We start from the raw sequence: 16,615 nt of genomic DNA on the forward strand, positions 1-16,615 counted from the left end.
TTAAAAACAGTAAGTATACAATTACTAAAAATGATCAAAGAAATACCGTATTAAAAACCATAAAATCATATTAAACCATAAATGATTAGGGACTCGGAATATCTGAAGAAGGATTTCCACACCATTTTTCTACGTAGTTTGAACACATACAGTATGTTGCGTTTAATACTCTTCTAGTTGTGCTGACCTAATGGCGGTTCTTGGGCTAGACTCTGTTTTTTATTTTGTTAATGATATCAAATTGAGGCTGTCGATACAATGGACATTTTTGTTGCTAGAGTGACTGACTTGGTAATGCACTGCTTTGTTATGTTATTGTATTAGAGATGGGCACAAACTCTTGGTTTGGTGGTTTAGTGAGGCTTGTTTACCAGCCCAACAGGTGTTCCATGATTCAGCGCCCTGCTCCCTCTGAGGGGTGCCCACTCAGAGGCAGTACCCTGGTTTCCCTCCTTCAGACACTGTGGAACTTCTGTTGGTTTGGTAAATGAACCACACTAAACCGGCGAGCAGGTGGTTCGTGCCCATCCCTATGTAACATCATAAAAAGCACAATCAAGCAATACAAGCACCTATCAAGAAATGTTAACAACAAACATATCCATTCGACCAACCTCACCAGTATTTTTTTCACACCTTAGTTGCTTGCTACTGCTAGCTCATTTCCCACCACACATTACATATGATCATGAGTAGTCATATCGACCAGATAGACAGGATATAAATAAATAAATAAATAAATAAATAAATAAATAAATAAATAAATAAATAAAACTAGCATTTAAAAAATTCATTAATGGACTATGGTTGTATTTCCAGGCTTCCTTTAAGGGCCTTCTTTAATATATGTTTAATTCTTTTTAAATATTGTAATAATTTATCATTTTAGCTCTTAACTTTGTTGAATGAATGAATAAATGAATAAAAAGTAGAATACAAGGTTCATCAAATAAATAAAAGTAGAAGACTAGGTTCATCATCTTTCTTTTTATCTGAATAACCTCCTGTATCACTATCTCCTTTACTGTGGAACAATTGTGAAAATGATACAACCAGTTTGCAAATTGTGGCAAAAAAAGACACAAAAACGGTGTGGTCGTTGCATACCATCCGATCCACTAGCATCAAAAGACAAGTGTAAGTGATAATTTTCTTAGACTATTAAAAACCATACATTTTGCTATGGACCCATCACTCACTTTTTGAAGAATTCAAAGTTAAAGCATACAGTTTCTAATACAGAGAATATGGCCCTGAAAGCTGAAAATAGATGAAAGTAGAGTGTGTACTGGAAATCGTATCAGAGAAACGCCATTTCTATGCCACTCCATTTCTCTGTCACACTATCTCTGTAGCCACACAAAATTAGGGCAAAATGATAATTATCTGAGAAGAGTGTACGGGCTCAGACAGTAAGTTCCTGACTTCTTTTCTAGTAGGACTAGATTTAGGGGTCAAAATAGCTGATTTTAGGCCTTCTCTAATATTCAAAGCCTCTGGGAATATATGGTCTAGCTCCATTCCACCCACCATTCCACACACACACCGCTATATTGCTGAGCCTCGGAAAGGCCATTTTCATGGTGTAATACTGTTTCAAATGATAATAGCAACCATATTCTCTGCTGGAAGTTGCAGGACAGAATGTGACTTTGAGAAATTGAAATCCAGTGTGTACCCTGAAAAAGGTACCTTTCTTATATTTTAATTAGTGGCTCAGTCCTGTTGTGCAACTTTATGCCATTCAAGGATAATGTCATTACCTGACAATGATACTCTTAATAAAGATGAATTTAATTAAAATTAAAATTTCCTGTTCCCCTTTTTTTTGTTCCGAAGCTCCCTAGGGATCCCTTTTGCTTTGGGGAAGCATCTGGGAGCCTCTGGATAGGAAGTGGGAGGTTTTACTACCCAAAAATCAATGCTAGATCGTTGACTGTGGTTTTGATCCAAGTAGCAACAATTTGGCCACAGTTTTCTGATATGAATGCACACACACACACACCCATCCCAAGGCTACCAAAGACTTGCCCAGAACAAATGGGATCCACAGGGAGCCTCAGAACCTGAAGTGGGGGGAGAAAGTAAGATTTAAATCGTATTAAAATAAAGAGTTGCATAACTGGATGATGATGTCAGTCCTGTTGTGTAGTGTAAATGCGTGCCAAGTGGATGTCAACCAAGGGTTATATTTCACATTATTGTCATGGAAGTTGTTTTGATCTTTTAGTAAGTTCGGGATCATATCAATTTTTTCTTCCTGTTTAGATTTTTATTAAAATAGTCAACATTGCATAGAGAAAGAAAAATGTGAGCGATGTAAGATCACTCAGAAAAAGCTTTATTTTAAACCATTATCAGTATTTCATATGACAATATACGGATACATTCCAAAGTGCAGGATTTTTATTCATAAGTATTCAGAAAATCTTTGCAGCTCATGCATCTCTTGGCATTTACTTTTCTTTTGTATTTTCAGTGTAAAGACTCACCCAACATATTTCTAGCTATTTCAGTATACTGATTAACAGTGTAATTCTATGCATGCCCATTCATAAATACCCCACTGAATCGAATCCTATAGATATATAGAATAGCAGCTTAAATTCTCCCACAATTTTTCAAATATATTATTATTATTATCATTATTGTCATTCAAAATCACCAGGTAGTCAAAATTATAAAAACATTGACTGGCATTATATAACAGAGACAAAAACCTAAGTATCTGTTAAATATTGGCTCAGTATGTATGCTGTTCCTAATATTGTTGCTTTTTGGAGCTCTGAGATCTGTGACTGCTTTTATTATTATGATTATTATTATGATTATTATTATTATTGATATTGCTTCACTGCATACAGTCCCTATAATCTCTGGAGTACTAGATGTTTGAATCATACAAACAAAGTTATCTTGCAATTTCTATTACACAGGAAGAAGATCTTTGTATAAATCTACAAGCTAATAACGTAGCTGACAACACAGCAGAATTCAATCATTTTCCCAGATGTCCTTATATCAGTTTATACTTGATTGATCTGGTGAAATTCAGCTGCAGAAATCTTGTGTTTTGCTCCCCAGCAGCGATGTTAAAATATCAAAACAGTGCGGATACTGAAACATCAGAAAAGAGTTTAAAGTTAAAAACGAAGAACCCGTCTTCTAGCATACCCCTTGAATCAATGGGAGTCAAGTTAATAATGACTTGCCTGAGTCCCCTACACTACAGCTGCCTGCACATAATTAAAGTTATTTAGGGAAACCCTTCTCCACCAGAAGATTGCCTCACTTCCCGTATTGTAAATCACGTTTACTTTTATTTTCTTAATCATTTAAATGTAAATACAGACTTCATTTGTAATTTTGATTGCTCAGGGAAGGGGCATTTCACCAACATCTAATCTGACTCTGTTAATTGTTACGTACATCAATGTTTACATCTGTAATCTAAAAGAAGCTCCTAGTCCACATCATTACATTTTGTACAGTACTGTATTCTGATATTTTCAGATGGGTGAAGAGGCTATTTTTTTAAAGTTACCTTTTCCCTGCACGGAGCAGGTCAAAGCCTTCATTGATTTTTTCAAAAGGCAGCGTATGGGTAATTAATGGATCCAGAGTAAACTTTTTCTGCATGAAATCTGAAACAAGCCTAGGAACAGAATCTTTACTTTTCCAACCTGCAAATAAAAGTGTACATGCTTTAAAAAACACCAGATATTATAATGCAATTAAAATATGGATAAATGTCTGTAAATCTCACAAATTTCTAAACTTTATCAATGTGATAAATCATATAAGTCTTTTATAGGCTACGCCAACTAAGGAATTGCAGTGTAAACATGGAAAGCTGCAAATTTGTAAAGTTCAGCTATTTGTGTGGGTGTTAAAATTAAGGATGGGATTTTTAGATTTCTGGGGCTATAAATCGAATAATTCTCTATTCTGGGAGTTCTGCTTGGCAGACAGACAGTTAATACAGCTCACCTTGGAGAAAGGCCTGAACATGAAGATTTTGAGGCTGACTAGGCTTAGGTCTGCCAAGCTTCCTGTTGCTGCCCAGGTGCGACTGTATCTGGGAGCTTTCTATCTGGATCGGAAGCCAGGCAGAGCTGGGCCTCGCTCAACTTCAGAGACTTCCAGTTGAAACCTTCCTCCAAGTTGAGTCACATTTAGATGTCTGTACGGTGTCTGTCTGTCTGGTAAAACTCACAGAATTGAGAATTATGGGATCTGTAGTCCATGAAATTAAAAGACAAAACAAAACACATTCTTAAGTCAAGATTGCTGAAAACATTCAGTTATGCCAAGACAACACTCGCTCCCTCCCTCCCTCCCTTCCTTCCTCATATTTTAAAATGACCACACAAACATAATAATAAAAAACTATAATAGTGGCACAGACAATGTATATTTGGAGTAAAGCTTATTGTTTGTGAAGTTTAGCACACTTCTGTAACGTGTTTGGCCAAAGTAGAAGGTGTGTCCTTTTGATTTGAATTTCCCCCGTGCTATAGTTCGTACAGATCCTGTTGATGTAACTTTGGTTCCTGCTTGTCCTGTGATAATGGATGTTTCAGTTGGTGTAGCCAGATCTTTGGAGAGGTGCCCAGTTTTTTTAACAACAACAGTTTCCTCTTCATGCTCTGGAAAACTATGAAAATGTAAACATTTTTCCCAAATCTTCAAGCTTGCCTTGTATCTATGCTTGTTTTCATATACTGCGGGTGCATTAATTTTTCTTCTTGTACAATGCTCATTTCTAGGACCTCATTCTGCTGTTTTTTCTGAGCTAGCAGGCCTTTTTGGGGTGGAGTAGGGCAGATTTTTAGTGTCTCAAATGCTCATTTTAGTGGGTAATCAACACAGCTTTATAGTTATGTTATTATCTTAAAATGGCAGCCACCCCACCCCCCCAATACAGAGAACTCTTCATCTTCCTTATCCATATACCACAATAAAACCACCAAAAAGAGTTTTAGCAGCCGAATAACAAAACTTCTTTGCCCATACCTCCAAAAATAGATCCTTTCCAAGTGCGGCCTGTGAAGATAATTCCTGGGTTGATAGTAATCTCAGATACAGAAGGCGGCACTCCCACAATTATGCTTATTCCATAGTCCATGTGGCAAGAAGCCAAGGCTGCTTTCTGAAACAAATCCAAAGTTACACTTAAGAATCAACTCACCAATCTTCTGGACAACAAAAACAACAATTGGCAAAAACAGGAGATGAAATAAAACAAATCTTAGAGTGAAATGTTTTAATGCTACCTGTAAGCTTTGTTTATATTGCTTGGGATGAATCCCCATCTTATATTAGGTGAGAAGCTGGGAGAGAAGCTAGTGTATAGTACCTAAACATTTTATGCTTAGATCTGGTTTTCCTTAATTTCATGTGCATTTGTAAGCCACTGTTTTTGTTATTATCCAGAATATTTTCTTTTACCTCACACACCTCAAAACCCTTCCCAAAGCAGTTTATTGGAGCAGAATCTACAGAGAAAGCGGAGCCAGATAAATAATGGGTATGTTCTCCAGCCTTTCAGATCTGCACTATAATACTTGCTGTATGCACCTACCATGGTTTCTGTGCGCCCAATCACCTCAAACGAATACTCAACACCTTCTCCATCCGTCAAGTCAAACAGCACTTCATTGATGGGCTTCTTGTAGTCCAGCGGGTTGATACACTCGGTGGCTCCCAGCTCTTTAGCCTTGGGAAACTTCTCCTTGTTGATGTCAACGCCAATGATACGGGAAGCCCCAGCCGCTTTACATCCCATGACCACTGAGAGGCCAACTCCTCCCAAGCCAAAGACTGCACAGGTGGACCCAGGCCGCACCTACATCAGCATCAAAATAGTAGAACCTAATTTGGAAAATCTTTATTAATCTGAAATTCTTCCATTACAATAAGCACATGCATGAGTGCTCGCATGCACACATGCATGCGCACGTGTGTGTGCGCGCACACACACACACACGCACGCACACACACACACACACACACACACACACACACAAAACACTTATACAGCCATTAGACACCTAGTCTCTTATATGTTTAATTTTGTACTGAAAATGCCATGTCATTGGTTGAATCTTAAGTATTCAAGTTATTGAGAGGGAAGTCATAAATATTTATACCGGCTTTAGGATGGTAGTGGTCAGTTCACTGGATAGTCCTCAGTTCTGCCAGGACCATGATATAGCTGTTCAGGAGGCTAGTTGGAGTTTGGCAGGAGCTCCGTGCGTGAAGCCAATTCTCAGGAAAGGAAATACAGTACCATGCTAGTATGAAAGGTCCAGCAACTGAGGTTTAAGTAGGTTGGTTTGGTTAAACCTCTCAAAACCTGCCCTCAGTGTTGCTTCTCACTGTACTTGTGGATTTTAATCCTTTTAATGCACTTAGTTGATTTTAATGGTTTTTTATGGTGGGCTTGGTTTTACTTTGTAGTGAAAAAGTGGGATATAATTACAATTAACCACCACTACCACCTTTGGTACCTTTGCCAGTAGCTAACTGCAGTCACTACAGCACATTTTATGCTTTACAACACATGGTCTCCAGTTTCTTTCCTGTATGATGAAGATGAAAGGACTAGAAATGAGGTCGGGTGGAGAGGTTCCTTGCCTAGTAATAAGCCATTTATGACTAGAAAGGCCCTGCCATGGTGGTGAGAGCAGAAGAAAGAGCCTCATACCTGACCCCAGAGGATACATGAGGTGATGGTCCCTTGGGTGGTGAAAGAACCAACTCTTTTTCTAGTTCAGCTTCTGCTTTGGAGTGATGCTCCAGTTTTGAGCCTGGGTGCATGTAACTAACTAGCAAATAAGCATGGCATGCAATTCATAATATATCTGAAAACAGTAAACTAAACTAAATGTCCTATTGATTACAATGTATAAACAAAATCAAACAATTGTGAGAAAACATTCAGCAAAAGCAATTGCAGTGGAATCTCAACTAAAAATATAGGGATCCCAGAAATCCACCATATTGCACATCATTTGTGCTGTGATCCTTACCTTTGCAGAATTTAGGGCAGCCCCGTAGCCAGTAGAAAATCCACAGCTAATGAGACACACTTTTTCAAGAGGAGCGGAAGCATCAATTTTGACCACAGAATTCTCATGGACCACTGTGTATTCTGAGAAGGTGCTGGTGCCCGCAAAACTGTAGATTGGCTTTCCTTCGTATGTGAACCTGGAGGTTCCATCATCCATCAATCCAGTGGGTATACCAAAGCTTTAAAATATAGAGAAGGAAATTGAAGCATTGGTTGTTGTTCTCACCAAGGGCATGAAAAAATATTGTACAGGTTATAGGTGTAGTACCTTCTAAAACTGTGACAAATGATAACAGAAACTCACTCAGTCTTTTTGCACATGTTGCCTCTGGGATGTTTGCAGGAGCTGCATTCCCCACATTGTGGCAGAAAGATTGGAATGACTTTATCTCCTGAATGTTACCAAAAAAAAAAAAGCAAGAGAGAGAGAAAGACCCTGGTGAAATTGCTTGGAAGTTCCAGACAGTTGAATCGCATGAGATTGGACAAAAATAAAATGCAGACATTTGTGTAGCAATGACAATATCCAGTTGACACGCATCCTACTGTTCATTATTGCTAATTCCTTTTTGTTGTGATGGAGCCCAACAGGTTTTGAGCAGATATCATAAGATCACAAAAGGAACCATGTTTGAGAGCCCTATCTAATCCAACATTTGGCTTCCAACATACCATCGAGGTGCTTGTAGGAAGCCCACAGGCAGGACATGAGGGATATTCTGCGACTGTGTAGAACAGCTACAAAGAGAGGAAGGTTTTAAGAGCACTCTGCCCCCCCCTATACATATATACATATTTGTGGAATACTTTCTTAATAAAATTTTGCCTGACGTTCCCCTCTTAAGCACATTTTTATTCTTCTAGGCCAGTTGTTCCCGATCTTGGTTCCCCAGATGTTCTTGGACCGCAAGTCCCAGGAATCCTGGCCAGCACAGCTGGTGGTGAAATGTTATGGGAGTTTTAATCCAAGAACATCTGGGGACCCAAAGTTGGGAGCCACTCTTCTAGGCCATTTTAGAATCAGTGGAAGACAATGAAATTTTTAGTTTCCATTGTTTGATTGCTTTTGTCCTTAGAGAGGAGTCCTCCAAAGGATGTGCCATTTTCTTCTCCTTTTTTGTCAATTACAAAGATGTAGCCATGCCTGTCGGTTTCAGCATGCTGGTAAACAAGTAAGCAAGAAAATAGCATGTGGATTTTAATGCAAAACCGCTCACACTGAAGCTAATCTGTCAGTGTTAAAGATAGCACAATATTTTGTACTTAGTTTTTTTTTCATTTTCTCTTCTTTTTTTGAGTCGAAGATCATGGGACATATCACAAGTCATATCCTAACTGTTAAGTATCTAGTATGAAATACTCTAGTGCTGCAGTCCTATAGCTGAAGCTGTAGATTCCACCTTCTTTAGTGTCCAGTTAACTTCCATGTTAACTGAGAAAAATCTGGACAAAGTAGTACAAGGAAAAGGCCCATAAAAGGAAAAAAAATTAGGCAGACTCAGGAGAGGGGAAGAGCTGTACAAAATGAGATAGCAGGGACATTGTTTGGTTGTTGGACATGCTTCATGCACAGAGAGCATAAGTCGTAATCCCAATTGATGCTAGTTAAAAGATTTCTGCCTGGCATATTAGGAATCTACAGGATCTGAGTTTGCATGTCATGGTAAACCAATATTCTTAAGATATTTTATGAGCACAACAATGTGATAGTGCACATTGCACATTTGCTCTTGTTGCAGACATGAACAATCAATCAAAGCCTGGATCTTCTGATTAAGATATCCAGACCTGGCTGTATGGGGTTCTCAGTCCTCCATCAAGTGACAGATGCAAATGATGAACAAACAGTGGGTTATTTCACTGCCTTAGGTGGAGGTAAGCCAAAGTGCTGAGTCCAGGCCTCATGAATAATTAACCAGATATGGAGAGTCTGCAGTTTAACTGCTCCCACTGCAGTAGGACTGCTAGACCATCATAAACCAGCATGCTGCCTCATTCACAGTGAACCCATTGGTTGAACTCAAAGAAAGTCACCGTATTTGAAATAAGTGTTGTTGATTTATAAAAAAGACAAAGTGGAGGGGTGCCAATCTCCGCTGCAAAATATTCAGTTCAGTTCTGAGTGCTGCTAGCTTCAAAGGTCAAAGGTTCTGGCACCTGGACAATGGTAAGGGGCAAAGCCACAGACAGACATAGAGATGGTGGTTAGCAAACTCCAACAGGAATGGAACTAATAGCCAAAGATATTCTGTGGGTGATAGTGGAAAGAACAGTGGCCTAGGCATGTGGCTGCATTATAGTGTAGGCGGTCAAACAAAAAGGGAAACTTCCAGTATAGGTAACTGGAAGTTTTGTAAAAACCCAACAGGTAGAGAAATGTGTTTATTCATGTGTTTTTGATGCTTTTAGTCAAAATAATCTTTTATCAGATAAATTCTGAATAATGAAGTTATCAAGCTCAATTTGGTTTTCCTTGGGTAATGAAAAGAGTCAGTTAAATATGCTTATACATCCTGTTGCTTTTTACTCTTTTAAGTACTTCCATCCTTTCCTAGTGGTTTGCTTTATTGTTGCCAAAAATGTTGTTTGTCTTGTATTTGTCTTGTATGTGTTTAGCCATACCTGGTTTCATACTGGTAACTCCTTCCCCAACACTTTCCACAACACCAGCTGCTTCATGGCCAAGAATAATGGGGAAATTCACCTTTAATGCACCACTCAGGACGTGGTCATCTGAGCGGCAGATGCCAGAAGCCAAAATCTGGAATAGAAGTGGAAGACATGTTAGGGGCAGCTGCAGAACTCAGCTCAGCACTATCAACTTTGGTGGGGTTGCTTAGAGTTCCCATCATCTAGTAAACAGTGGGTGTGTGGCTGTCAAGGGCCTGAAAATGGTGAGACTCGTTGAAAACAGTTTACCATGGGCCACAAAGAACTGGAATCAGATTTATTAACTATAATAGCTTCTCCCAAGAAGCCTAGGAACTGTAGGTTTGTGAGGATAGGAAACTCTCTGGTAGACGTTTTGAAAACTATTCTCCTTGCTCTAGCCACAACGTATGCGACTGGAATGTTTTAAGTCTACAGTACAAATATGCCTTAAAATCAATGCCCAACTTTTACCCCACTGATTGTGGACTTTGAATCTTGATTTGCACATGCATGCTGGCTGAATAGGTCATATAGGCTCCTAGCTATAAAGTCAGAGATTGGGAGTCTGATTCCCCTGTGGTCCTCCCGGGACAAGAGGCAGACTGTTCAGATTCAGGCAGGCTTGCCATTTCCAGATCACCTTGAGAAAGGAATGATTTACTACTCCTGATTACAGTGGTACCTCGACTTACGAACGTCTCCTCTGACAAACATTTCAAGTTATGAATGGCTCCGTTCGCAAAATGTTGCTTCGACTTGTGAATGGAGCTTCAAGTTACGAATGAAAAACACATTTCCTGCCCTTATTTTGACCTAAATTCATCTTAGGAAAAAAGAGAAAAGAAAAGAAAAAAATCCCCCTAGTGGTAGAGTATGGATTAATCGGCTTTGGTGAAGATTGGGTTTTAGGCATCTGAGTTATACATCCACAAAGAGCCCCCCCCCCAGGAAAGTTCCCTCCAGGTACCTAGAGAACACCAAAATCTCAGAGACATTTTCCCCCACTCACCTCTACAATCCCTCCAAGTTTGGTGAATATAGGGTTTTCCACAAGGCAGCTGCTAAAGGGGTCTTTCCAAGGGGGCAGACCGTTTGTGGGTGTATAACTTGGATGTCTGAATCCCAATCTTCACCAAATGTGTAGGGATTGTAGAGGAGAGCCAGGAGAAGCCTTTCTGTGATTTTTGGTATCTCTAGGTTCCTGGGGAGCCATTTTATAGGGTTTTAAATGTGTCAATTTGTCAGGGAAAAGATGTAAAACTCATTATTCATGATTCATTGACCTTTACAAATCTCAAATCAAAATGAATTGCCATTTTTTCAATTCGTGCCCAACTCTAATCTACAGCTAATTCACATGTGGATCTGCCTCACCTTTTCTCCAATAAAATCTATAAAAGGTGAACAGCAAAATCTCTCTCCCTATTCCACATGTACAATCTAATCAGATTCACAAATCTGAATTTAGCACAGAAGTTCTTCTCTGTCACACCTGAGAGCAACAGTTAAGATCAGGGCCAGGGTGTCAAGAGAGATGGTAGATGGGACCCGCCCCCGTCTCCTGCAACTCCTGGTTTGGGAAGCTGCCAAACGTCAGGTGTAAAGTACACTTTGCCTGAGCACACTGTAGAGCTATGTTTGATAAGAAATTTAAAAAAGGGTGTAGATAAGCACGGCCGAGTCTTTGGAAAAGTTAGGTTTAGGAAGTATAACACCCAGAATGCTGCATGCCGAATGGTCTCTGTCAGATTCTGGAAGTTGTCGTTTGTAAAATAAAAAATTAAATAAAGTTTCTCAGCACTAGATCTTTGCCTTTCTAATGGAAATATGAACAAACAATGCAGATGTGGAAGTGAAAAGTTCACCAGCTGAAGCGTTGGCTCTCAGTGCCCTGGTGCTCACCCAGAGTTCCTAGAAAACCTGATCGAAAGCTACTTCTCCTGTGGATCTGTTTTGCCTTTCCTTCCATAAAATGTATAGAGCTGGACAAGAAAAACTCCACCCCATTCCACATCCACAATCCCATCAGACTGGTAAATCTGAATTCACCATAGAAAGTGTCTTCCTCTAGAACTTCGGGGGGGGGGGGGTAATAGGCTCTCAAGAAAAATGGTAGATGGGACCTGCCCCCCCCCCCCGTCTCCTGCAACTCCTGGTTTGGGAAGCTGCCACACTCTGCCTTAGAGGAGAACTGGGCAAATTTGAGAAAAATGAGTGTAGATGCTACTGGTCAGCTGCCTTAACCCAGGATGGGGTTTGTCTCTGTTACCTTAATGCGAACTTCATGTGCTTTTGGTGGAGCCACTTCTATTTCCACAATGCTAAATGGTTTCTTCGGTTCCCAGACTACAGCTGCTTTGCATTTGATGACCTGTGAAAACAACTGAAGATGAGATGGTCTTCTATATACAACTACCGAGTTAATCCTCTGCATGTTTTTTCTGGAGTAAACATGGTTTCTTTCCTACTTAGAGGTCTATAAGCATATTCCTATGGTTATTTTTTAAAAGGGCATACTTTTAACAATATTCTATGGGCTTCCTCCGAGGTCTAGATGAAGGCCTCCATACTAAGAGCTTAAATTGTTTCCACAACAGAAGATCAATTGGTGTTCTATATACTGTACAACTGTTGAATTGGTCCTCTGCAAGTTTATTCTGTTATTAAGCATGATTTCTTTCCTTCTTCGCAACGTATATCCAAGTTTTTATAGCTGTTTAGAACAGAGTATACTTTCGATGATATCCTATAGGCTTGCTTCAAAGGATGGATGAAGGGCTATGTGTTAAGACTCTCTCAACTTTATGCAGACTCACAACACTGCCATCCTAATGTGTATTATATTGTCAACAAGTACAAGCACAAGCTTAAATAGAGTGAAGGTTTTAACTTTTTCCCTCCATTTACATGTTTTCCTATTATTATGCAAGACCCTGAACTGTGTTCTGGGAATGACTGATACTGTTTTCTCTATGATACAACCTTGCAGTGTTGTAGCAGAAAAACCTTGCAGGAAGCTGTGTAGGTACTTTCTCTGCGAAGTATTTTTGCACACTTGCTGTCTGAAATGGCAGAGTCCATTCTTCTGCCTATTACTTGATTCGCATGATGTTCTTTTCCCTATGCAGACTATGGACTATGTGTGCTCATATGGAACTAGAAAGGGAGTTTCTGCTTATTGAGAAGAGCATATTCATCTGAGAAAGGCCAAGGAACCATGCAAGAGGTTCAACATTGGAATATGATGGCAATTTTAATTGTATCTTAATTGTATTTTGATTATTTTATCTTTTACTGTATTGAATTTTAATTATTGTAAGCCGCCCAGAGACCTCTGGGTAGTGTGGGCGGCATATAAATTGAATAAATAAATGAATAAATAAATATCTGAGGGCTTGGAAGCCTCTTTCTTGAACAGCAGCCCCATTCCCACCTCCACTGAAATTCAGTTGATAATGACATTTGGGAAGTTGGAAGGTTTCACATGCACGTAGGTATGTGTGCTGCTCATTAACATTCTTCAAACTCTCAGATGATCCTCAACTCAACCTTTCCTTATGGTCAAAAGTTCAATATGTGCCATAGGACCTTTGGAATGCTGTAAATTCTCAGGATCTGTATAAGTCTGAAGTGATTTCATGGCTCAGAAGAACAACATTATCTCTGGGACGAAAACAGTATCTTAAAAGAAAATGTCTACTTACTTTCCCTGCAGTGCTCATGGTTCTAGGCTTTGTGATACCTCTGCCTCCCTGTGTTGCTTCACCGCTTTGTGGCTGCCTTCCTGAGTGTGCAAAGGTTCACTTAAAAGGCAGTTGTTGCAAAAGAGTTTCCAACCAACTTTAACACTTTGCAAGCTCCTCCCTCAGAAACTTAACCATTCCTGCGTTCTTATTTCATCCTAGAGTTTTGTTGCAGGAAACAATAAGCTAAAGAGTAGTTTAGAAGTTTCCAGCAGTCACGCAGCAAATCTTTGACAATTCTTGAGACAAGTAAAATGTGTACGGTTAAGAAATTACCGTATGCCCTTATGTTCAATTCAGTCTGTCAAGGAAAGAGAAGAACTGTCACTGCAGCAACACTTCTTGATTTCATTATGAGTTACTAATTCAGGGAGTCGCCAGGTAGGTATATACCCTGTTGTTTCAGCTATGTTCCTTTCAACATTTATTCCATCAAAATATGCAACATTAGTGCCAATCACAAATAGATATGATTTTATAAATATGTCATTTATGTTGTTCAGTCAGCAGAACCTGTGTATTTCAGAAGTAGTTCTGGCTGTGCTATTTTGTCTTGCTTCTGGCTGTGCCATCACCTTTATTGCTCCTTTGGGGCTGTTGCTGAGCATGTCCATATTTCATCACATTCATGGACAGAGTGGGGCATAGTGTAGGAGTGAACCCTGCTCCTTTCGTCTCCCTTCTGTTTGTACTGATAAGGACTATGACTGCAATGCAATTTGTAAGCTGTATTTTAGAAGTATTCATTGTTCCTGGTTTAGCAATATACTGTAGTACCAACTTTAACAGTATACAGTACTGCTAAACTGATGCAGTACTAATTCATATGCTTGCCATGTCTTCCTGGTTCAGTAGCATTTCACTTGCTGAGCATTTCAAAAAGTGAGTGAGAGGTAGGGAGAGAAGATTTTAATGCCAGCCAAAGGGATGGGTTAGGGGTGGTGATAATGATGCAGAAGGAGGGAGGGAGGAATGGGGCTGTGCAAATTGTAGACAGTTGAAATTCACCTTTCTGGGGTAATAAAACATTTGTGGAAGAACGGTAACCATGATTTCAATAACAGGTTGTGGTTCAGAGAAGATTGCTATTAATTAATTAATTGTTTTCATTCATTCATTCATTCATTCATTCATTCATTCATTCATTCATTCATTCGTTCGTTCAACAAAGTTAAAAGCTAAAATGATAAATTATTACAATATTTAAAAAGAATTAAACATATATTAAAGAAGGCCCTTAAAGGAAGCCTGGAAATACAACCATAGTCCATTAATGAATTTTTAAAATGCTAGTTTTATTTATTTATTTATTTATTTATTTATTTATTTATTTATTTATTTATTTATTTATTTATTTATTTATTTATTTATTTATTTATTTATTTATATCCTGCCTATCTGGTCGATATGACCACTCATGATCATATGTAATGCGTGGTGGGAAATAAGCTAACAGTGGCAAGCAACTAAGGTGTGAAAAGGGTACTGGTGAGGTTGGGACAATGGATACGTTTGTTGATAACAGTTCTTGATAGGTGCTTGTATTGCTTGATTGTGCTTTTTATGATGTTACATAGGGATGGGCATGAACCACCGGTTCGCCGGTTTGGTGTGGTTCGTTTACCAGCCCAACAGATGTTCCACAGTGTCTGAAGGAGGGAAACCAGGGTGCTGCCTCTGAGTGGGCACCACTCAGAGGGAGCAGGGCGCTGAATCATGGAACACCTGTTGGGCTAGTAAACAAACCTCACCAAACCACCGAACCAAACCACCAACCATCTCTAATACAATAACATAACAAAGCAGTGCATTACCAAGTCAGTCACTCTAGCAACAAAAATGTCCATTGTATCGACAGCCTCAATTTGATATCATTAACAAAATAAAAAACAGAGTCTAGCCCAAGAACTGCTGTTAAGTCAGCACAACTAAAAGAATATTAAACACAACATACTGTATGTCTTAGAACTACGTAGAAAAATGGCGTGGAAATCATTCTTCAGATATTCCGAGTCCCTAATCATTTATGGTTTAACATGATTTTATGGTTTTTAATATGGTATTTCTTTGATCATTTTTAGTAATTGTATACTCACTGTTGTTAACTTTAAAATACTGTCTTAATGATGTAAGCTGCCTTGGGCCCATTTTAAAGAGAAAGGTGGGATAAAAGATAGATAGATAGATAGATAGATAGATAGACAGACAGACAGACAGACAGACAGACAGACAGACTAGATAGATAGATAGATAGATAGATAGATAGATAGATAGATAGATAGATAGATAGATAGATAGATAGATAGATAGATATAAATAAATAAATAAATAAATAAATAAATAAATAAATAAATAAATAAATAAATAAATAAATAAATAAATAAAAGTAGAAGACAAGGTTCATCAAATTAGCATCTCTCTTTTTATCTTAATAACCTCTTGCATCAGTATCTCCTTTAGTGTGGAACAATTATGAAACTGATACTACCAGTTTGCGAATTGTGGCAAAAAAAAGACACAAAAATGGTGTTGTCACATACCATCCGATCCACTAGCATCAAAAGACAAGTGTAAGTGATAATTTTCTTTAGACTATTAAAAACCATACATTTTGCTATGGACCAATCACCCACCAAGCTCTTTGGAAGAATTCAAAGTTAAGCATACAATTTCTCATACAGAGAATATGGCTCTGAAAGCTGAAAATAGATGAAAGTAGAGTCTGAACTGCAGATTGTATCAGAGAAACACTGTTTCTATGCCACTCCATTTCTCTGTCACACCATCTCTGTAGCCACACAAAATTAGGGCAAAATGACAATTATCTGAGAATAGTGCATGGGTTCAGACAGTAAATTCCTGACTCCTTTTCTAGTAGGACTAGATTTAGGGGTCAAAATAGCTGATTTTAGGCCTTCTCTAATATTCAAAGCCTCTGGGAATATATGGTCTAGCTCCATTCCACCCACCATTCCACACACACACCGCTATATTGCTGAGCCTCGGAAAGGCCATTTTCATGGTGTAATACTGTTTCAAATGATAATAGCAACCATATTCTCTGCTGGAAGTTGCAGGACAGAATGTGACTTTGAGAAATTGAAATCCAGTGTGTACCCTGAAAAAGGTACCTTTCTTATATTTT

General features: G+C 38.8%; 1 protein-coding gene across 2 annotated transcripts; it reads right to left on the minus strand.

Moving 5' to 3' along the window:
* Nucleotides 1–2,320: 2,320 nt before the first annotated feature.
* LOC140707633 (alcohol dehydrogenase 1B) lies at nt 2,321–13,568 on the minus strand. 2 transcript variants are annotated; one of them, XM_073001893.2, is made up of 9 exons: nt 13,432–13,568; nt 11,997–12,098; nt 9,698–9,836; nt 7,380–7,467; nt 7,035–7,254; nt 5,585–5,848; nt 5,017–5,152; nt 3,545–3,683; nt 2,321–3,117 (listed from the first exon to the last, which is right to left on the minus strand). In XM_073001893.2, exons 1-9 carry the CDS (start codon nt 13,447–13,449, stop codon nt 3,093–3,095), a joined length of 1,131 nt encoding a protein of 376 aa, XP_072857994.2. In that variant the 5' UTR covers nt 13,450–13,568; the 3' UTR covers nt 2,321–3,092. The 2 variants fall into 2 exon arrangements, with proteins under 2 accessions (XP_072857994.2, XP_072857996.2); XM_073001895.2 differs by lacking the exons at nt 2,321–3,117; nt 3,545–3,683 and adding an exon at nt 4,581–4,804.
* Between the last annotated feature and the right edge of the window lie 3,047 nt (nt 13,569–16,615).

This window comes from Pogona vitticeps, chromosome 5 (genome assembly GCF_051106095.1).
Source record: "Pogona vitticeps strain Pit_001003342236 chromosome 5, PviZW2.1, whole genome shotgun sequence".
Lineage (NCBI taxonomy): Eukaryota > Metazoa > Chordata > Lepidosauria > Squamata > Agamidae > Pogona > Pogona vitticeps.

Coding starts and splice junctions, on each gene's coding strand:
- LOC140707633 (XM_073001893.2), bottom strand. Junction 9,837..11,996: donor CACATGAAGTTCGCATTAAG/GTAACAGAGACA, acceptor CTTCTATTCCAG/ATTTTGGCTTCTGGCATCTG. Junction 3,684..5,016: donor GAAAGGATCTATTTTTGGAG/GTATGGGCAAAG, acceptor TTTTATTTGCAG/GTTGGAAAAGTAAAGATTCT.